Here is a 22,848-nt window from a genome sequence, read left to right on the forward strand (position 1 = left end):
AAGAAATGGCGCATGGGAAAGGAAACTTCGTGCCCAAACTCTGTAGGAGCCATTTCTTGAGCCTGTCTTCCTTATCTCTATTTTCCCCTGCTTGCCTTTTACCCATCTCAGAGCAGAACTAGGGACACTCTTTTGAGTCTGAAGGGCTCAGGGAGGCATGTGGGCAGCGTCAGAGTGGCCTCGCCTGGGCAGACAGAGGAGCCCCCAGCCTCCCTCATCTGGGCCTCAGGAACTCGGGGGGCCCAGGGGAAGCCTGGAAAACCGAACTTCGCCATCAGCCTTCCTCTAAGCACTGGCTGGAGAGGGGGGAAGGGTCTTCCCAGCCGTCTTCCCTAGTCCCCCCAGCACCTCTGCCATCTGCTGCAGCGCGTGAGAGCGCTCAGAACGCAGCTTACAACTCGACAGCTCCTCGCAGGCTGGGGTGTCCGGGAGAGGGCATCTTGAGGGGCAGCTTCCCCCACTCCAGCCCGCGTCTGACATCCCCACTCCCACCCAAGGATGCTGTTGCCGTGCTCTGTCCGCAGTTGCTGAATGTCACTGCTCCCTCTTCGTCTTGGTCAGGGTAGCCCCCGAAGCGCCCTTCACCCCAAAGCTGTCGCACTCACCCGAGGGCGTAAGGCCCGGGTAGAGGGCGAAGTTTGGGGCCCACGGCGGTGGGAGGGGGCGTGTTGGCGAAGACCGCACCTCTGTCCCAGGCCCGGCGGGCACACTCCCCTCCCTAAACGTCCCAGGCGTCCCCATCCTCCCGCGGACACCAGCATCCTAGCCCATCCCCGAGGGCAGCAAGCGGAACCCCCCAGGGCGGAGGCAGGTACCCCCGGGGCGGGGACTGGGGCGGGCGGGGTCCGGGCTGCGCCCCCGGCCAGGCCGGGCGGCTAGCGGGCGGCGCGGGGGGAGCGGGACTGGGCGGCGCTGCCTCGGGCTCTGTGAGCTGCAGCCCGGAGCCGAGGAGGAGGAGGCGGAGGAGGAGAAGGAGGCGGCGGCGGCGGCGGTGGTGGGTCCCGGGCGGGGGGAGCGCGGCGCTGCGGACCCGGGCGGCTGGCAAAGGACGAGGCGGAGGCTGAGGAAGGCAGCGGGGAGACCCAGGCTGCAGCAACAAAGGGCAGCAAGCGATTGGCCGGGCTGCAGGCAAGGTTAGCCGGGGACCAGGGTGGTCGGAGGCAGCGGCGACCGGTGCACGTGCTTGCAGACACGGGCGAGTGTGAAGCGGGAGGGGGGCAGGGGGGTGTGCACGCCCGGCGGGAAAGGGCTTGCAACCCCCCTCAGGATGGGACAGTGAGGAGGCTGCAGCGACATCATTCTGCTTGCACCCAGCCTGGGACTCTCAGGGTAAGGGTGTTGTGGGGGTAAGGATGCGAGCCAGGGGGCGGGCGAGTAATCGCCCGGGACGGGACGGGAGAGAGGGTGGAGGAGGGGGCGGGATGGAACGCTCCAGGCGGCGCGCCCGTCCGCGCACTCCACCGCGGGAGTCGGAGACTGAGAACCTCGAATTTTAACTTCGCGTGCCCGCCCGCGCGCGCGCCCGCCTGCGCCCACCCCTAAATCCTGCGGCCGCCGCCAGCGATCAGCTCTCACACAAACTTTAGCTGCGGGCTAGGGGGATTAGGGTTGAGTGGGGGAGGGGAGAGGGAAAAGGACCTCTGATTGACGTCGTCTATAGCCAATAAGGCCAAGTGCCTCTCCGGCGAGTCGACCCAATCCATTTCTAACCGCGGAGGGGGCAGGTAGGTGGAAGCAGAGGTGGCTCGGTGTCTGGGAGAGAGAAAAAAGCTTGGACCAATAGGTGCCCGGAAGAGGCGGGCCCAGCGCTGTGTTGATTGGTACTGGCAGTGGACCCTCCCCCAGGGTGGTGCTGGAGGGGGATGATGGGTCGGGGGTGTGTAGCTTTACTGAGGCGAGATGACCGGCAGCAACGTTCCCCAATGGGCTGCAAAGTGGTTAGTGAGAGGGTGATGGACAGACCCGTAGGCCAACGGGTGGCCGCAAGTGTCTGCGGTCTCGTCCAATGGAGCAGCGCCGGGGCGGGACCGCAACTTGGGTTTAATGAGACTCCATTGGGCTGTAATCAGTGTCATGTCGGATTCATGTCAACGACAACAACAGGGGGACACAAAATGGCGGCGGCTTAGTTCTTATCCCTGGCGGCAGCGGCAGCGGTGGTGGAGGTGACGGCACCTCCTCCAGGCGGCAGCCGCGGCTTTTTCCTCAGGCAGCGGCAGCGCCCCCAGCAGGCGCGGTGACGCGCGCGCGCGCGGGGCCAGGTCTGTCGCCCGCCCCCCCCTCGCGCGTTCCCAGGGGGAGGAGACTGGGAGAGAGGGTTGGGGGGGTCGGGGTTTCAGACGTCCCTCCCACAGGCCTCTGCGCGAGGGTCACCCCGGGGCCGCTTGGGGTCAGACTGCCCATCAGCGTGACGGTAGGGGGCGGGGAAAAGGGGAGGTGGCATAGGCTCCGCCCCCGGCTAGGCCTCCAGGGCAAGGGGCGTGGCTCTTAAGCCCAGGGGGCGGGACAAGATCGTATTGGGGGCGGGGTTCGGGTAGTCAGAAGGCTGTGCCTTGAAAGGGGTTTATTAGTGGGAGTGAACTGTTAAGAGTCTTTGGGGCCAGCGTGGGTGTGGGGAGAACTGGTGAGGGGTGAGTGGAAGGGGAAACTGACTGTGTGGAAACTGGTGCTAAAGGGAAAAGTAGGGAGAGGTGCAGTTCTGGAGAAATGTGGCAGGGGGTATTTAGCAGTGCTTGAGGGCAGATGAAATGATGCAGAATGGTGAAATTGTAGTTCACTTGGGCAGAATGTCGATGGACTTGGGTGTGTGGAGTTGAGAAGGGAATGTAGAGTAGATATTGAGTGCAGTAAGTATTGAGCCATGTGAGAAACAGGTAGGATTGCTCTGGTGGAAGGAGTTATTTGGTGTAATAGGCATGATGTAGTTGAAAGGAAGTTTGGTAGCTTTGGTGTATATACTAGGTAGTATAAAACAAACTTGTGAGTGGGGAAATCTTGGAAAGATACGAAGATATTTGAAGGGAGGTGAGTCTGTTCTGACCGATAGCAACCCTGTATAGGATTTCCAAGGAGCGGCTGGTGAGCTTGAACTGCCAACCTTGCGGTTCAGATGGACTTTGCAGTCCAGTGCGTTAACCCGCAGTGCCACACCAGGACTCTTCTGACTCAGTGAACCTGTATTATAATAGGACTCCGAGGAGCGACTGGTGAGTTTGAACCGCAAGTCGGAGGTTCAAACTGACTTTAAGATCAGGTGCATTATCCTACAGTGCCACACCAAGACTCCAGGCGTTGCTTGTTCAGTGCATCGAGTTGGTTCCGACCCATAGTGAACCCTGTATTAGGGTTTCCGAGGAGCTGCTGGTGAGTTTGAACCTCCGACCTTATGGTTCAAACCAACCTCGTGGGCCACACTGGGGACTACTTGTTGTTATGTGCCGTGGAGTCGGTTCTGAATCATGGTGATCCTGTACAGGATTTCCGAGGCTGTACGGGAATAGAAAGCCTCATCTTTCTCCCGCGGAACAGCTGGTAGTTTCTAACTGCTGAACTTGCAGTTCACAGCCCGATTCGTAACTACTACTCTACCAGAGTTCCTTGCAAGACTACTTTGTTGTTAAGTGCCGTGGAGTCGCTTCCGACTCATAGTGACCCTGTTCAGGGATTCCGAGGCTGTAAATCTTTACGGGAGTAGAGAGCCTCATCTTTCTCCCGTGGAACAGCTGGTAGTTTTGAACTGCTGACCTTGCAGTTCACAGCCCAATTCGTAGCATATTATATCTGTAGCAGAAAACCTTACAGGGAGTGGGGATTCCGGGCTAGGAAAACGCAGAACAAACCTGGAATGAGGATGGGGCAAAGAAAGGTGTTAATTTGGGAGGCAGGATTTGATGACTGGACTTCTTGGGCAGAACTTGAGCCTGAGACTTAAAGGTCGGTCAGGAGAGGTGGAGGTGTCACAGGAAGAAGCATGCACATATTTGGGTGTTTTTGCATTTATAGGTACTTTGTTACGGACAAAGTGAAGGGAGATGAAGCTGCTCAGGCAGCTCTAGCCTATAAAGAAAGGAGTTTAAGCCCTACCATTGAGAGTGGATGTTGAAATGTGAGAGAGTATTAGGCAGTCATTGTGGGGAGGAGTAATGATGAAGAATTATAGTTGTGTGAAATTGAAAAGGGAGGTGCGAAGTAATTAAATTCAGGTAAAGAATATATGGAGACCCTCTTGTCATATGGGTGTAGGTGGGAGTAGCAATTTAGAATTAGTTATACTAGGAAAGCCTAGTTTTGTGGTTCTCACAAGAAACCCTTTATTGAGGGCATTTATTCTCCCTGTCTTAATTGTCCATCCTGAGACCTACTACTTAGGGTTGAAGGTTGGGAGGTGAAGTGATGGTTAGAATAATACAAAAAGAATAAAAAGGGATGGCTTTAATATTAGAGGAGTACCCAAAGATACTGTGATTCCAGGAAATAATATGCTTAGTAGAAGTTCTGCCAATTGAATGACATTACACAGGCCTCTGAGTAGAGTGGAAATGTTGTCTTTGTCAGTATGTCATTCCCAGTACACTGTATGGTTAGCTCACAGACTCTTGTTACATGCTGTCAAATCAGTTCTGACTCATAGCGACCCTGTGTAGAGTTTCCAAGGGGAACCAGCCTTGTGGTGAGCGGTCCAGTGCTGATCCTACAGTGCCACACCAGCACTTCAGCTATATACTACTTGTGAAGCTGAGGTGGAAACTTAGATGTAAGGCATAGCATAACATAGGGTGAGTATTAGAAAATGGTTGAGAAAATTTGAGAAGTAATTTTAATGTGCTTCAGAAACTTTCATGTACCAAAAAACTTAACTTACTGGTCTGGCCTTACTAAATATTCTTCTTAACAGGCAACTTTTCAGTCTCTGAAGTAGTTTTGTACAATGCAGTGTTCAGTTTTCCATGTGTGTGCACATACCTGTATTTGGATAAAGTAAGAGAACCTGAACCTGAACTTTGAAGGTAAAGTTTTGTGAGCTATATAGTTATTAGTCTTCTCTTGTTATTGTTGTTGTTAAGTGTCATCGAGTTGGTTCCAACCTATAGCGACCCTGTATAGGGCTTCCAAGTAGCGGCTGGTGAGCTTGGACCACCGACTTTGTGGTTTAAACTGACTTAACAGTCCAGTGCATTGGCCCACAGTGCCACACCAGAATGGTAAATGAAGCATGAGTGGGAGAGGTTGGGTGACTAAATGTTCTGAGTGTAATAATACTTTAATTTGCATTTCTAACTCACCACCCACCCACTACTGTCCAGTCTGTTCTGATTCATAGTGACTCTGTGGCTGGCTGGTTGTGTGCCCTTGATTGGGTTCCCACTCATAGCGCCTTTTATAGGGTTTCTGAGGCTGTGAATCATTGAGGTAGCAGAAAGCTTCATCTTTCTCCCACTGAGCACTTGGTGAACTCCAACTGCTCAGGCCTTGCAGTTAGCAACCCAACGCGTAATCCACTACACCATGACACTGTTGTTGTTGTTGTTGTTATGTGCTGTGGAGTCGGTTCCGACTCATAGCGGACACTGTACGGGGTTTCCGAGACTGTAAATCTTTACGGGAGCAGAAAGCCTCATCTTTCTCCCGCAGAACAGCTGGTAGTTTTGAACTGTTGACCTTGTGGTTTGCAGCCCGATTAGTAACCATTACACTACCAGAGTTCTTTTAGGAAAGAGTAAAACTACCCCATAAATTTCCAAGGCTGTAAGTCTTTATGGAAACAGAATGCCACATCTTTCTCCACATCTGGAGTGGCTGGTGGGCTCCAACTGCAGACCATTTGTCTAGCAAGCTGAGCATTTAACCTCCTGCATTTTCAAAGCTCTGTGTATATAAGTGTCTTTTGATAGGACTCCCATAATCTTGGTATAGTCCTAGGGGGGGCGCTGTGGGTTAATGTGCTGAACAACTAAGTTGGTTTGAACCATAAGGTCTGCACTTCAAACTCAACCAGCCGCTCCTTGGAAATCCTATACAGGGTTGCTATGGAGCAGAACCAACTCAACTGCACTTAACAACAACAACAGCATGGTCTTGGTAGGTGTCTACTGGAGACCTAAGAAAGAGAACATACCATAATTTCCTAGTGTCCATTCCCTTCTTGTTGGATATTTGAGTTGCTTCCAGTTTGGAGCAATTGTGAAGCCGGCTCCTGTGAGCATTCTTGAACGTGATCATCTGGTGCACACCTGAGCAAGTTTCTCTAGTGTGTGCCTAGGAATGGAATTGCTGGTCTGCAGGCAAGGTGACTATGTATTTATCCTGGTTCCTGCTTGCTAGCCCAGTATAATTGTTAATGTAGTAATGCCTTTGATTCTCTGAAGTGTCTGGGTCAGAATGATAACTTGTGTGATTGCTCTAATCATCGCATGTACTTGTCTTCAAGGTAACTAGGTTCCAGTTAAGCTGCTTTCCAAAGTGTTTGGTCAGGTTGCACTCCATCCAGTGATGTGAGAGTTCCTGCTGCTCTTGGTTCTTTCCGCCCTTCAGTCTTGTAAACTTTAGCCAATCTGGAAAAATTTTCATTTGCCTGATTAGTAATCAGAACAGCATTTAAAAATATTTCTTGTTGTTGTTGTTGTTAAGTGCTGTGTAGTCAGTTCCAAACTCATACTGACCCTGTATAGGGTTTCCGAGGAGTGGTTGGTGAGTTTGAACTGCCTCACTTCCGCTCCAAACTGATCTTGCGATCCAGTGCTTATCTTACAGTGTCACAACAAAACTCTCTATATTCCTTGTTGTTGTTGTTCATAGTGCCGTTGAGTCTATTCTGACCCACAGCAACCATGTATAGGGTTTCCAAGGAGCAACTGATGAGGTTGATCTGCTAACCTTGCAGTTCAAACGACTGTGCAGTCTGGCACATTAACCCACAGTGCCACACCAGGGCTCTGTATTATTCCTTGGTCATTTGGAATTCTCCTATTTGTGAAACCGCTCTTCAAGTCTTCCATTTCAACCACTCCACCCCCTTTTTCAAATAGGACGGGGTGTCTTTTATTGCTATTTGGAAGTTCCTATTTTGACTCTGGATATACCTCTCCTTCGTTGTGTGTAATTGCAAATACTGGCTTGTCTTCCATTCTGTGCCTGACTTTTTACTCTCTTTATAGAATCTTTAAATGAACCTAAGTTCTTCGTTTTAATGGAGTCAGTTTACTGGTCTTTTCTTTATAATTAGTGATTTTTTTGTTTTGCTTTTAGAATCTTTTCCTACTCTGAGGTCAAGAAGATAGTGTCCTGTGAAGTATTATCTTCTGAAAGCTTTATTGAATTTCATAAGTGCCATAACTCATAGCAATCCTGTATAGGATTTCTGAGGAGCAGCTGGTTGGTTTGAACTGCTGACCTAATGGTTTGAAGTCCAGTGCTGATCCTACAGTGCCACACCAGGAGAAGGCTTTAGTGACCTTAGAAGATGTATAACAGTAAAATACACTCTTTTGATCCTAACCTTGTCATTACGAATCAATTTTTGTTTTACTTCACTTTATTTTAGGCCCTGACTTGAAATTTACTTGTCTACCACTGTATCCAAGGAGCTCTGCTAGAGTAGTGGTTACGAATCGGGCTGCGAACCCTAAGGTCAGCAGTTTGAAACTACCAGCTGTTCTGCGGGAGAAAGATGAGGCTTTCTGCTCCCGTAAAGATTTACAGCCTTGGAAAGCCGGTACAGGGTCATTATGAGTCAGAACTGACTCCACGGCACATAACAACAGCCCTTCCCCAAATCTACCTTCTTCAATTTACACAACATCAAGTTGTCAGTTTTTGTATTTTGAAGGGACTCAAATTGTGTTCTTTCGAAATGTCCTTTTAGTTATGGAAATAAAAGGAAGTCTGAAGGGACAAGATAAGGGCTGTGGGGTGAATGGAGTAAAGTTTCCCAACAAAATTCTCTTAGGATAGCCCTGGTTTACCCTTAGAAGAACCAACTAACTGGTGCATTGTTGTGGTGGAAAAAAATTCCTGGGAGCACCTTACCTGGCCTTTTCCTCACCAGTTGAGTTTTCTTAAAACTGCTTCTTTATGAGCCCTCCCCCATCATCCTGTGTCCTTGTTGTTGTTGTTAAGTGAAACACCCACAAAAAGACAGTCACTGTAACCTTCTGAGCTGACCTCTCTGCCTAGAATTGAACTGGCCCAGCAGATTTCCTGTGAAGTTACTGTTTTGAGTGGACTTTTTTTTTTAAGTCACTACTGGTGTGGCACTGTGGGTTAATGCGCCAGACTGCAAAGCCGTTTGAACTGCAGGATCGGCAATTGAAGCTCACTAACTGCTCTTCGAAAACCCTGTACATGGTCACTGTGGGTTGGAACCGACTTAATGATGAGACTAAAACAAATGTATAACTCAGAGAATTTGTGTAGCCATCCACCGAGCACAGAGACATGTTCAGATATACTTTGGAATAAACCTGTGTTTGGATGAACAGGAACCCTAGTAGTAATACTTCTTTGTCTTTGCATGTTGGGAGTAGGTGGAGTGGGAGTGGCCAGTGGACTTAAGTGATCCTTGGTTGACTGTAGTGGTCTGTAAACCCCTGAAATTGTGTACAAATGTGTTTACATACATGGATTAACTTTTTACGTAGGCTGGTAGTGAATTATTCAGATTCTTAGAGGACAACTCTACTTTGTTTTCAGACTATATTTGGATATATGATCTGAAGACTTTTGTAGTAAAAGTTAACAGATACCTGAAATGATTTGTATTTTTTAAAATTACTTTTTAAAAGTTTAGATGTCAGATTTTTTTTTTTTCTTAATACATTGTTCCCAGTCTTTGTTTAAAAGCGAACTAAAGCTAATTTGTAGTAAGGGAGAAGTCTAGGATTGAATAGGAATTTTTAAATGCCAAAAAAAGGTAACCTCAAAGTTCGTTGATTATTTCTTCATTGACGATGCTTAGTTATAATATTGCCATTAGTCATCAGTGTGCCATGACTCCCAAGGCCTGATGACTACCAATGACTTTTCATCTTGTCTCTAAAATCCTCTGTTTTACAAGGGATCAAATTTGTGAGGTTCCTAGCAGTGTGATTAACTTTTAGAGACTGAAATTATTGAGCACTTAAATGCAGGGATGATTCTGCAAACCTAATTCATGGGCTTCAACAGGAGATTTGGGGCATGTCTTTACTAATTTATGGTGATGATGTTGAAACTAATCTTTGCTAGGGATTATGGAAGCTATAATAGTGTATTGATGGTTCAGTTATTGTTTGTTGAGGCAGATTTACACAGTTGTAGTTGTAATGACATAACAAGGATATTGTCAACTAGGAGAGCATGACATGAAAAATTAAACTGCCAATTAATATAATATGCATTAGTTGAAATGATAATTTTCATGGTGATTTAGCCTTTTAGAAATCCTTGGAAAGCGTTATTAGCTTATGAATTGAAAACTCTATGTTAATGAATAGTGAGAAAGAACTAAGTATTATTCTGAAAAGACAAACTAAATATTTAATTCAGCTAACATTCATTGAGTGCCTACTCTAGACTTGCTCCTGAGTTAGACTCATAAATAAAATTATCAATTGGATAAGATTGAGCTGTGGGGAGATGAAATGCTGGTTGCTTCTGTTTATTCTTCCCTCAGTCAACCTTCCAAACCCATACTGATTAGATAACTGTTGCCAGAGGGATTCAAACATTCAGCACAACTTGTGTGTTTGCAAACGATTATCCATCCTATCCTTCAGTTGTGTCAACCTGCTCCTGCAGTGGTTTCCTATTACTTCATCTGTCACATTCGCACTCTTAAGCCTGGCTTTGGCCACGTAGTTTGTATTCCTTTTCAGCACATACCTGGTGGAGACAGGCATGAGAACTCAATGTCCCTTTTGTTTTGTTTAACTGCTCATTCTTACCTTCTGTGCTTTCTAGTTTCTACACATTCATTCACTGATGCACAACAAATAGACATTTAACCCATTTTATGTTCCAGTCGTGGGCCTTCAAAATTTGGGAGATACAAAGATGAATCAAATTTGAGCCTGTTCCAGTAATTTTATAGTCTAATAAAGGTGATTAGATCATTACACAAATAAACAATACAAAGTGGGAAATGAATTCTGAAATAGTAAGAAAGTGAAAAACTTTTCGTTAGACAAAGAGATGTGGGGGTTATGAAAGGGTGTTCTTCTGGGCCATGAAGTATATGACAGACAACATCTGAAGTCTTTCAAGGTCTAGTATAAGCCCCATTTATCCAAAGGGTATTCTTCCTTCCATTGTTCATGTGTTGGAGTACTGGGGTCATGCTGTAGGATAAGCACTGGACCTCAAGGTGGGTGTGAATCACAAGGTCGGCAGTTTATACTCACCAGCCACTCTTTGGAAACCCTAACTAGAATCGCTGTGAGTTGGAACCAACTCAACTGGCACTTAACAACAACAACATAGTTCATGCGGTTTCAGCAAGATACAGTCACAGTTGTTTTCAGACCTTTTTTTTGTAACAAGTAACCTTTTCTTTAGGAGCTCTGGTTCAGGCTGCGAACCACAAGGTTAGAAGTTTGAGGCTTTCTGCTCCCTTAGAGATTTACAGCCTCGGAAACTGTGCAGGGTCACTATGGGTCAAGGCACTAAACAACAACAGTTCTATTTCTTTGAATAGAATCTTAGGGGTAAGCTCATTATGTAAAACAGTTACAGTGTGCAGGGAGTTATTGTGGTCCTAGAGTGTAGCCCACTGGTCCACAGGTGGTCCTGAGGGACTTCCTCATTAGCTAGATAAGGAATTTAGTGAAAATCCACTGGAGAGGAAGAAAGAGCTTGAGTTTTGGCATATGAATTGGAATCCTTTCTTATAAATCTCTGAGCTATTGGCCAAGGCAAGTCAGTTTTTCACTTGTAAAATGGGGCAACAATACAACTTTATGGGACTGCTTTCAGATTTACATAAAGTTTAAGGTAATCTGTGTGTAGTAATTGATAATCTGTGTATTGATAATCTGTGTGTAGTACTTGATAATCTGTGTACTGATAATCTGTGTGTTGTTGTTATTGTTGTGTGCCGTCTAGTCAATTGTAGTACCTGATAATCTGTGTGTAGTATCTGATAATCTGTGTACTCATAATCTGTGTAAAGTACCAAACCCACTTGCTAACCAATTGAGTAAGACTCATAGCACCTCTATTGGACATACTAGAACTGCGCCCTAGGATTTCCAAGGCTGTAAATCTTTAAAAGAGCAGACAGCCTCATCTTTTCTGCCCTGCAGAGCAGCAGGTGGGTTAAACTGCTGACTCTGTGTTAAACAGCCCAGTGCTTAATGCACTGTACCAAGGCACCTTCGATGCACAGTAGATGCCAGAATGCGATTTGTTGTTTTTTGCCGTGGAATTGGCTCTGACTCATGGAGACCTTATTAAGTTGCTAAGTACTGTCCTTCCTATCTATTCCAACTCATCGTGACTGTGTGTGGGTTTCCGGGGCTGGGAATATTTGCAGGGGCAGAAAGCCTCATCTTGTTCCCACAGAGTCACTGGTGGGCTTGAACCGCCTACCTTGGGGTTCGCAGTCCATTGCTTAGCCTACAGAGAGCTTCCTTATAAGATGGTAGGTCAAAAAGCATTGCTATTCCAATTCATACATGAAGGGGTTTATTCCAGGTTAAAAATATTTAAACATGTCTCTGTGATTAGTGGATGGATGCATACAAGTTCTCTCAGCAATACACTTGGTTAAGTCTCGTTAGGGTGCTTTCAAAAAAGGTCCACTCAAAAGAGTGGCTTCTGAGGGAATTGCTAGGCCAGCTCAATTCAAGGCAGAAAGGTCAACTTAGAAAATTATGCCAATTGTTTTGGAATTCCAAAGGGGTAATCTTGATTGATTTTTCTCAAAGGACACAAGAGGACTATGAAGAGAATTATTAAGAAGAAAATTGAAAACTGCATTCCTGGTGAGAAAAAGACCAGGAAAGTTGCTCATAGGAATTGTTTTCCACCACGATAATGTACTTGCTCATTCTTTGAGGGTAGCAAAGGCTGTCCTACAAGAGTTTCATTGGGTAACCCCACCCAATCCACCCTACATCCCTGATCTTGCTCCTTCAGACTTCGTTTTATTCCCTTAACTCAAAAGACTATTTCACAGGAACAGGATTTGAGTCTCTTGAGGATGCCAAAATAGCCATTTTGATGTGTGTAAATTGAAGAGCCCTGAATTCTTTGCAAAGGGTGGTTATTGTTAGTAAGTTCCATCAAGTTGGTTCTGACTCATAGTGATGCTGTATAGGATTTCCAAGGAGTGGCTAGTGAGTTTCAATTGCGGACCTCGTGGTTCAGACCAACCTTTTGGTCCAGTGCTTTTATCCCACAGTGCTACACCAAGGAAAGGTTGTTGTTGTTAAGTGCTGTCGAGTCAGTATTGACTCGTAGCGACTCTGTGTAGGGTTTTCTAGGATCAGCTGGTGAATTTGAACTGCCAACCTTGAGGTTCAAACTGACTTTGCAGTCTATCGCATTAACCCATAGCACCCCTCCAAGGAAGGGTCAGAGAGATGGAAACACTGCTTTCAGAAGTGTATATATTTAAATGGAGGATATGTCTAGAAACAATGGCTTCATGTTTTGATAATGTTTAATGTTGTTGTTAAGTGCTGTAGAGCCAATTCTGACTCATAGTGTATTAAAGTTTCCAAGGAGCAGCTAGTGAGTTTGAACCAGCGACCTTGTGGTTCAAACTGACCTAGCAGTGCAGTGCTGTATAAAATTTTGTAGCCATACTTTTGGAAGGAAAGAAATGTTAGCTGATCCATGTTATATCCACGATTCTTTCTATTTTTGCAATCACTAGAAAAGGACATCATGTTAGCTAAAGTAGAAGGTCAGTGAAAAGAAGGAAAATACTCAGTGAGGATGAATTGACAAAAAGTAGTAGCTATTTGTTGTTGTTAGATGCCGTCCGGTCAGTTCTGACTCATAGCAACCTGATGCACAGCAGAATGAAACACTGCCCAGTCCTGTGCCAACTTCACAGTCGTTGTTAAGCTTGAGTGCATTGCTGCTGCCACTGTGCCAATCCATATTGTTAGGGATCATCCTCTTTTTCACTGACCCTCCACTTTACTTTTCTCTGGACTGGCCCCGCTTGATAATATGTCCTAAGTATGAGATGAAGTCTCACCATTCTGACTTCCAGGGAGCATTCTGGTTGTATTTATTCCAACACGTATTTGTTTATTCTTCTAGAAATCCGTGGTACTTTTAATATTCTTTTCCAGCACCATAACTCAAATGCTTCAGTTCTTCTGTGGTCTTCCTTATTACTCAATGTTCAAGTTTCACAGGCATATGAACCTATTGAAAATACCATGGTTTGGATTAGGCACACTTTAGTCTTCAAATTGACATTATTGCTTTGAACATTTTAAAGAGGTCTTGTGCAGCAGATTTGCAATACGTCATTTTGATTTCTTGACTGCTACCTCTATGAGTATTGATGGTTGATCCAAGCGAAATAAGGTCTTTGACAGCGTCAACCTTTTCTCCATTTATCATGATGTTATTTATTGGTCCAGGGGTAAGGGTTTTTGATTTCTTTAATTGAAGTACAATCCGTACTGAAGGCTGCAGTGTTTGATCTTCATCAGTAAGTATTTGAAGTACTTTCCATTTTCAGCAAGCAAGGTTGTATCATCTGCATATTGCAGGTTGTTCATGAGTCTTCCTCCAACCCCGATGCCATTTTTTTCTTTATGTAATCCAGCTTCTCAAACTATTTGCTTAGCATACAGATTGAATATGTATAGTGAAAGAATACTACCCTGGTACACAACTTTCCTAATTTTAAATCATTCAAACTCTTGTTCTTTTCGAACAACTGCCTCGTGGTCTACGTATTCCTTCTGTTTTCTTTTGATGCTTTCTGCATCATTCAATATTTTGTCCAAAGAATCCTTCAATATTTCAAGTCAAGTCTTGTATTTTTTCTTCAGTTCTTTCAGCTTGAGAAATGCTGAACGTCTTTCCTTTTGACTTTCCAATTCTAGATCTTTGCACAGTTCATTATAATATTTGTCTTTGTCTTCTGGAACTGCCCTTTGAAGTTTTCTATTCAGCTCTTTTACTTCTTCATTTCTTCCATTTGCTTTAGCATCTCCACACTAGAGAGCAAGTTTCAGTCTCTTCTGACATCATTTTAGGCTTTTCTTTTTTGCTTGTCCTCTTAATGACCTTTGCTTTCTTCCGGTATGATGCCTTCCGTATCATTACTAACTAATTCATCAAATCTATTCTTGAGATGATCTCTAAATTCAGGTGAGATATGTTCAAGGTCATATATTGACTCTTGTGGACTATTTTTAATTTTCTTGAGCTTTAGCCTGAACTTGCACATGAGCAACTGATGGTCTGTTCCACAGTCTGCCCCTGGCCTTGTTTGGGCTGATGATATGGAGCTTTTTTATCTTCTCCATCCAAAGATGTAGTCAGTTTGATTTTCATGTATTCCATACAGAATATATCCTGTGCATAGTCAAATTTTATTTTGTTTAAAAAGGTGTTTGCAGTGAAATTTTGATCTTGCAAAATTTTGTCATGCAAGCCTGAGCTTCATTTCTGTGACCAAGGCCATGTCTTCCAAAGACTGGTCCTTACTGTTTGTTTGCCACTTTTGCATTCCAATCACCGGTAATTATCAATACATCTTGATTACATGTGTGATCAGTTTCAAACTGAGCAAGTTGGTAGAGTTCTTTGATCACTAGCTTTAGTGGTTGGTACCTAAATTTGAGTAATTGTTGTAGTTAGTGGTCTTCCTTGTAGGTGTGTGATTATTATCCCATCACAGACAGTGTTTTAATTCAACATAGATCTTGAAATATTCTTTTTTGTCATGAGTACGACGTCATTCCTTTTCAATTTGTCATTCCTAGCATAGTAGACCGTGTGATTGTCCGATTCAAAATGGCTAGTACCAGTCCATTTCAGCTCACTAATGCCTGTGATATCGATGCTTATGCAGTCCATTTTATTTTTGACACCTTCAAGTTTTCCTAGATTCATACTTCATCCATTCCATGTTCCAATTATTAGTGGATATTTGCAGCTGTTTCTCCTCATTTTGAATTGTGTCCCATCAACAATGAAGGTCTGGGATAATGCATTCAAATCATCGTGTCAGCTATTTTAGGAGACAGATGTTTCCCAGGTTCATTTTGAGTGCTTTCCAACCTGAGGGGCTTATGGCACTATAGCTGACAATTTCTTGTGCTATTCATCATGTTTTAATTGTCAGTATTCTGGTGCTATTCGACAGTGTCTCACTGCTATTTATAAGGTTTTCAGTGACTAAACATTCGGAAGTAATCTGTCTCTCCTTCCTAGTCTGTCTTTGTCTGGAAGCTTAGCTGAAACCTGCCCTCTGTGGGTGACTCTCACTGCATTCAAAATACCTGTGGCAGTTTCAAACTGCTGACATTGAAGTTAGTAGCCCAACTCATAACCACTGTGTTACCAGAGCTCCTTATATAGTACTAATGAAAAATAGAAGTCCTGGTGTGGCACTGTGGACTAATGCGCTGGACTGCAAAGTTGATTTGAACCACAAAGTAGCTGGTTCAAGCTCAGCAGCTACTCCTTGGAAACCCTATACAGGGTTGTTAAGGGTTGGAACCAACTTAAATGCACTCATCAATAACAACAACGAAACTTAAAGCTCTGTGTTGGACTAAACATTTCTCCAGATCGGTTTAGAATACTTTATAATGAATGATGTAAAGGGTATTTTATTATGAGACTGTAGGGTATAACCTGGTGTGGCACTGTAGGATAAGCATTGGACTGCTTTACAACAAGGTTGGTGGTTCAGACGCACTCCATGGAAACTCTACCCAGTCACTATGAGTTAGAACCCACTGGACGTCACTTAACAGCATGATATAACCATGTGATTTTAGTTTCAAAATAAAATGATTCTAAACTTTGAAAATAGCATTTAGCATGAGTCCTTGAATTAATTTGGAATGATTTCCTTTTCTTTTAATAGTGTTTTGTCCAAATTTCAAGTTGCAGATTATAAAATAAAAAGAAGAAATGAATGATTTTAGAGTTTTAATTTGTGGCAGTATGTCCTGTCTACATATGAAATAAATCTTCCTGAATGCACTGAAAAAGGAATGGTGTGGATAATTCTGAATTGGGGATGGGGCAGGAAAGAAGACTTTTTCTAATTTGGCTCTTAAATGAATTACACATTTTTGTCCTGTTGATTTGTCTTCCTAGTTAGATACTTCTTAGACTAAAATTAAATTGGTTTTCAATCTATTCGTTTATACCAATTTACATTGGGGCCAGTGAGATGTCAGGAATAAACCAGTTGAAGATTAAAAAATTTGCAGTGGATAATATATAAAGTGGATAATATCCATGTGCTTAGTTGAGCATTGGCTAAAGATAAGAGACTTTTGATTTTGTTCCTCTCCTAGCTGTGGTTTGAACATTTTTTTAAACACTGTGATTCTGCTTGTTGCAAAGAGCTGCAGAGTTACATCTGCTTCTGCGTAATTAACTCTGTTGGTTGGTGTCAGATGAGAGCTAATTTTGAGATTAAATTGAGGAGTGGGGTGTGTGTCTGTGGCTGGGGGAAGGTAGAGGGAAGATCTAAGGTTGCTTAGTTGATTTACAGTGAAAAGGCAGTAATTCACAGTTGTTTCTTTGTAAATTTATTTTTTGACTTTCTGTAGTATGAATGATCGCTACTGTCCTAAAGAAGTCCTGGTGTGGCACTGTGGGTTAATGCGTTGGATTGCAAGGTTGTTTCAACTGCAGTGTCAATGGTTCAAGCTCACCGGCCACTCCATGGAAACCCTATACAGGGTTGCTATGGGTCGGAATTGACTCGAGGGCACTTAACAACAATAACAACTTTCCTAAAATGTTGCTTGAGTAAACACATGTTTTCTGTGGTAGAAACGGGTACACCTTTCTTTTAAGTGAAGTTGTTAACTATTTATTTCTTGCTCATCAGTGGGGGAAGTATGTGCCCAGGGACATTTGGGATGAATAGTGTCTACGAAGCAGGAAAGTTGTTGTTGTTGTTAAGTGCCGTCGAGTCGTTTCCGACCCTTAGCGACCCTGCACAGGGTTTCCGAGGCTGTAAATCTTTACGGGAGCAGAACGCCTCATCTTTCTCCCGCAGAGCAGCTGGTAGTTTCGAACTGCTGGCCTTAAGGTTCGCAGCCCGATTCGTAACCACTACGCTACCAGAGCTCCTTAAGCAGGAAAGTAGTGGTGACTTTAGACAACTTTTTGTGTTTCAGATGAAATGTTATACTTGCCTGAGTATTTGATTAATGGTAGGGTATTTTCACGTTGGAATTCTTTGTTAGGACGGTTACAAACCTGATTTAAAAAAATTGATGGAAAGGTCTGACATTAGAGAAGAGGGAAATTTAGTTCTTAAGATAGTTTTCATAGGGACTTATAATTCTTACTCTGATTCTGTGTTTATAAATGCCCTTTAGTGGTCAGTGTTACTATATCACCAAACGTGCAGTATATAGTAGCAAACTCATTGCAGCTGTTTATATTGAATAGTTATGGAGCCCCATGATGGATCCTTGCTGCATTTAAGGGACATCCTTGTACCTAAATTAACATTTACTTTTTTTTCTTTTGCAGATTTGCCTGAAGACCTGGACAATCTTCAGTTTTATCATGGACTGTTAAAACATTTGGAATTTCGATTCTGGTATTTTTCCCTTATTTTATTTTTTAAGTTATAAGATATCTTAACTTCATTGTGTTGGTAATGAATACAAGCTGCTATTTTGATTGTGGTAAAAGTTTGTCATGAAGGTATATTTTAGATATTTAGGAGTTATCAACCATATTTTATTTTAATGTATATTATTTTGCTTATGTAACCAGAATGCCTGATAGCAGCTTTGTAGTCTTGGACACTTTTCTGTGACCTCTTGGTTCCTGAAGTTGTATTTTATGCAATCAAATTAAATTAGTTGTGATTCATCCTAAATAAATGATGAATGATGAAATAATTACTTGGAAACAGTGAAGCGTCTTCTAATGAATTTTTGCCCCAAACCATTTTACTTTAGAAAGATCGGTTTCCTGTTCTAAACTTACTAACACAAGAATCTTACTAACACAAGAAATAGTCTTATGTTGAATCCTGAAAGTGGTCACACTGTAAAAGCCAGTGAGTTCATTCCTAAACACACTGTGTTCCAAGTGTAACATTTTTGTCAAGGATTTTATATAATGACTCAAAAGGGAGTGTCTGTAAGATTTGCAGATGACATAGATGACAGAGTCAAGATTCAAAACAATTTTAACAGGTTGGAAGATAGATGTAAACAAACAAGGTGAAATTGAACTATAATAAATTTAAAAACCAAGAATTTAGAGCTACACAGGAATGGGGGGGGGATAGAAAGATTCAGCTTGACAGTGTTTTTGTTAAAAGAACATAGGATTTTGTTGACGGCATGCTCATGAGCCAGTTGTGTGGCAAAACTATTAAGAAAGTTCATGTAATATTGGGTTGCATTGATAATTGGATAATGCCTCACCTACCAGATGGGCATCAGTCAAACTGGTGAACATCAAGAGAAGGTGGTACTCGGCAACCATAAGGTATGTGGAGAGGTTAAGGAGGTTGGATATGAATGGTCTGTGGTGGAATTGGAGGTAGAGTGGGGTCTGGTTTTTAGTGGTTTTTGAAAGATGCTTGTTTATGAATATTTGAAGACTTGTAATATTGACAGAATTCTAAGAATTTCTTGGGGTTGTTTCAGGGGAACTAGCAATAGTGGGCAGAAGTTATAGGGAGACAGACTGTGACTTTAGTGAGCAAGAAATAAAATACAGCTGGACCATTCATCAGTGGAGTGAGCTGCCTTAGAAGGTGACAATCTCAAATCACTGGAAGTGTAAATAAAGACATGATGGCCCATCTATTGAGAATAATGATCTTTTACTAGACAACTAGAGGTAGGACTGGATGGACCCCTAAGGCCCTTCCAGCCTCAAGTTTCTGAATCTGAGAGAAGATGGAGAGAATGTGCAGTTTACCAATGCCAAAGAGGAGAATCCTTTTAAGACCGCCTCTTTCAAGCTGACTGAACAAGTGTGGTTCAGTAGCCCAGTTCTCTTTTATCAGCATTCCAGTATGTTTTTTTGTTTTTCGCTTTTGAGAACTAATGTTTTTATTCATTTTATCTGGCTAAAGTTTTGAGGAAAACTATTATTTTCCTCTTCAAGGTACTGTTTATCAAAATAAAAAAGTAGAGATAACTGTAATTTTGTCTTTAATGAGACATACTTCAAAGTGTGTAGACATTGCATTTGATGGAAATAATAATCGCAATTATGCCTTGAATGGAGTCCTGGTATGGCGCACTGCAGGATAAGCACTTACTGCTAACCACAAGGTCGGTGGTTCAATCCCACCAGCCGCTCCTCAGAAAACCCTATGCAGGTCGCTATTAGTCCAAACTGACTCTACAGCACTTAACAATAACAACGTATCTTGAATCCTCTCAAAAATCCTGTGAGGGATGTACTATTACTACTTAATCTCAAAAGTCCTGTGAGGACTGTACTATTATTGCTTATAGGTACAGTGACTGAAGCCTAAGTCAGGATTGGCAGAACTGGGATTCACACCCACTTTGGTCTGACTATACAGGGAGAAAGATGAGGCGTTTTGCTCCAGGAAAGATTTACAGCCTCGGAAACCCTATGCAGGGTTGCTATCATTGGGAACCGACTGCCTGGCATACCACCACCATTACTATATTAGCTGTAGTTTTCCAATTTGTGGATTGGAAGGTGTCATACATACAGCATATGGGAAGGAGGATATACTTCCATAGGAGTGGCTGGATGGAAAATGTTCTTATGTGTGAGACTTGGGAAAGAAAGACAATGCTTCTACTTAGCTGAAGTAAAATAGTGGGGATTATTGCACTTTTTCTTTTTGAAGTTTAAATTTTCTTGAAGAAATTATAATATAGTTCCATCAGAGTTTTTGTACCATAGATTAATTATTTGATGTTGACTTCACGTGTTATAGATCTTGAACCATTCTCATGTACGTTTATTTCAATAATGGTGATTCATTAAAAATCTGTCTTAAATGTGACTCTTAAATGCCCATGATTTGTTTCACATAATAGTGAGTCAGAAATCCTTTTCAGACTGTGACCCAGATTCTGGCTGGAAAACAGTCACTAAGACCTGGTTACATAATATACTTGCTTACAATTGCCTCTGTAGTTATTTCAGGTGTAACTTTTTTCCTGATAGAGCTACAATTGAAAAAGTAATAGTAATTAATCTTTTTGTTTGTTTAAAAAAATTCCATTATTAAGAGCCTTTTCCTTCCCTTTTTATCCTTTAAGGTCTTGACTTCCTAATTAAAGATGTTCTTCACTCGAATGAAATCTTTCCTTTTGGTAAAATAAGACGACTATCAACATTGCCTGTTTGCCCTTTTTAATCTCTTAAGGATGGATATTTATAAGATGTTGCTTAATGTGGTATGGAATACTTGTCCATTTATTGAATTGTAAATGACTTTTAAATGTGCAAGTTCTGTTAAATACAAGGAAAATCTCTATGGGTAACTTTTGTATTGAAGAAGTCATTTATCAACCATGGTAAAACTTGCAAACCCACTTTATACAGAGTGGATTCTTGAAGCTATACAGAAAATAAAAAAGCAAAAGCAAAGGCCCTCTGAAGAGCGAATCTGCCATGCAGTCAGCACTTCCCATGGGTTGGATAAGAAGACAGTCTCTGAACAGCTGGAACTCAGTGTTCAGGATGGCTCTGTTCTCAAAGTCACCAACAAAGGCCTTGCTTCTTATAAGGACCCGGACAATCCTGGGCGTTTTTCATCAGTTAAACCAGGCACTTTTCCTAAGTCAACCAAGGGGTCTAGAGGATCATGTAATGATCTCCGCAATGTGGATTGGAATAAGCTGTTAAAGAGAGCAATTGAAGGACTTGAGGAACCAAATGGCTCCTCCCTGAAGAACATAGAAAAGTATCTCAGAAATCAAAGTGATCTCACAGGCACCACCAACAACCCAGCCTTTCAGCAGCGGCTGCGACTAGGGGCCAAACGTGCTGTGAACAATGGACGGCTACTGAAAGATGGACCTCAGTACAGCGTCAATTATGGTACTTTAGATGGCAAAGGGACACCCAAGTATCCCAGTGCTTTTCCAGCCTCTCTCCCACCTGTCAGCCTTCTACCGCATGAGAAAGACCAGGTGAGTAAAGAAAGTTTTATTAGGGGCAGGTTTTTATAATGTAAAATAAGTATTGTCTGTCATTGTTTTACAGCTCATTGTTTGACTAAGAATTGAATGCAATAATTGTTAATTTGTTTACCGAATTGTACTTGCTTATTGCTGAGTGCTTGAAGGGACCAAGAAGGTAACTTCTCTCAAGGCAAGATTTGTATGCTTCAGAAGTGTAAGAAAAGCCATTGTATAGAGAGAATGCGTCTATGGACTCAATAGTGATATATCCTAGAATTATTTTAATATGTGACCTGAATTTCCCCTGTTTTAATTTAAACTTATGTATTATTGGCCAGTCCTTCATTGGTCTAGGTGATTGTTTTTTTTCTGTATGTAGCCTTTGGTTGAGTAGCTGTTGGAGGTATCTCTCAAACTACAACCATTTATGGGCCTCTTGTCTGTCCTTTGGGTGATATTTGGTATTTCATTATACATCTTGTAAACCATTAACCAAAGTTGATAGAAAAGGTGTTGTATTCACTAGCTGCATTTTTTAGAAATTATTGAAACAGGTATTAGGAAAAAGTTGTGCTTCTGATGGTTTGTTTTATCTTGGATACCATGAACCCTCAGTGCTTTATCTGGTAGGGAGCCCAGCTCCAGACACTAGGTAGGATCAGGTGGTTTTCTTTTCCATAGACCAAAGCTTAGCATTTATTTTTTAACCATATTTTACTTTTTATTAGTCCTCCTCAACATGTATCCCTTCATGGTCATTGTGTTAATGTACCAACCCCCAGTTATTTTTACAAGAGAAAGGTGTAAGTAAACTTAAGAATTATTTTTTTAAATAATTACACATTTAAAAAAGATACAGAAAGTGACTCAAATTCCAATTCTGCTGTGTGACATAGATACATTATTATTATTTTTACAGAAGCTTGTAACATGCAGAAAAACCTTAAGGGAATATAGAGCCATTTCTTAACAGATTTGGATAGCTTTGTTTTTCAAATATACACATTGCCATAGGTATTTAAAGGTTAACAGGTGTATGGAGTAATCCAGATTATCTTTAGGTCATTTAACAGTATGTTTTGATAGTTTTGTGAGTCAGTGTTTAAAAAATTTTTTTTTTACTCATGATTGAGGAGTCATCCATATTCTGCCGTCACTTTCCCATTCCTCTTTAACCTTGTCCTTCATTTCTTGCTAACCTTAACATTTTTTTTTTTTTATGCAGCATCTGTACGGAAGTATTTTTAGTCTAAAGACAAATTCATGTTTGAAAGTGACTAGGATTGAGAACAGTAATTTATTGCTTAGTATGCAGTTGTTGCTGCTTTTTATGATGATCTTTTTCTTCTTCTTCTTCTTAATGTGCTGATCTTTGAATTGTCCAGTTGGTATCATATAACAAGGAAAACTGAGAAAAGATGTCCTAGAATTTTTATTTTTACTTGATGAAATTTGGAGATTGGTTGTATTGAGAATTTACAAAAATTCTTAAAAATGAACAAATAAAAATAAATTTTAGGGCAAGTCACTTTAATTTGGCAACATGTTTGTATTGTAA

At 42.4% G+C, this 22,848-nt stretch overlaps 1 protein-coding gene across 1 annotated transcript in view; it reads left to right on the forward strand.

Moving 5' to 3' along the window:
• The first annotated feature begins 2,088 nt into the window (after positions 1-2,088).
• Positions 2,089-22,848, forward strand: part of KAT6B (K(lysine) acetyltransferase 6B) — a 290,464-nt gene continuing 269,704 nt past the window's right edge. The window contains exons 1-3 of the mRNA XM_006835926.1: positions 2,089-2,261; positions 17,680-17,749; positions 20,424-21,299. Coding sequence (XP_006835989.1) covers positions 20,679-21,299 — 621 coding nt within the window. The 5' untranslated portion in view covers positions 2,089-2,261; positions 17,680-17,749; positions 20,424-20,678. The remainder of the gene's footprint in view (positions 2,262-17,679; positions 17,750-20,423; positions 21,300-22,848) is intronic.

Source organism: Chrysochloris asiatica, unplaced genomic scaffold (genome assembly GCF_000296735.1).
Source record: "Chrysochloris asiatica unplaced genomic scaffold, ChrAsi1.0 scaffold00020, whole genome shotgun sequence".
Classification (NCBI taxonomy): Eukaryota; Metazoa; Chordata; class Mammalia; order Afrosoricida; family Chrysochloridae; genus Chrysochloris; species Chrysochloris asiatica.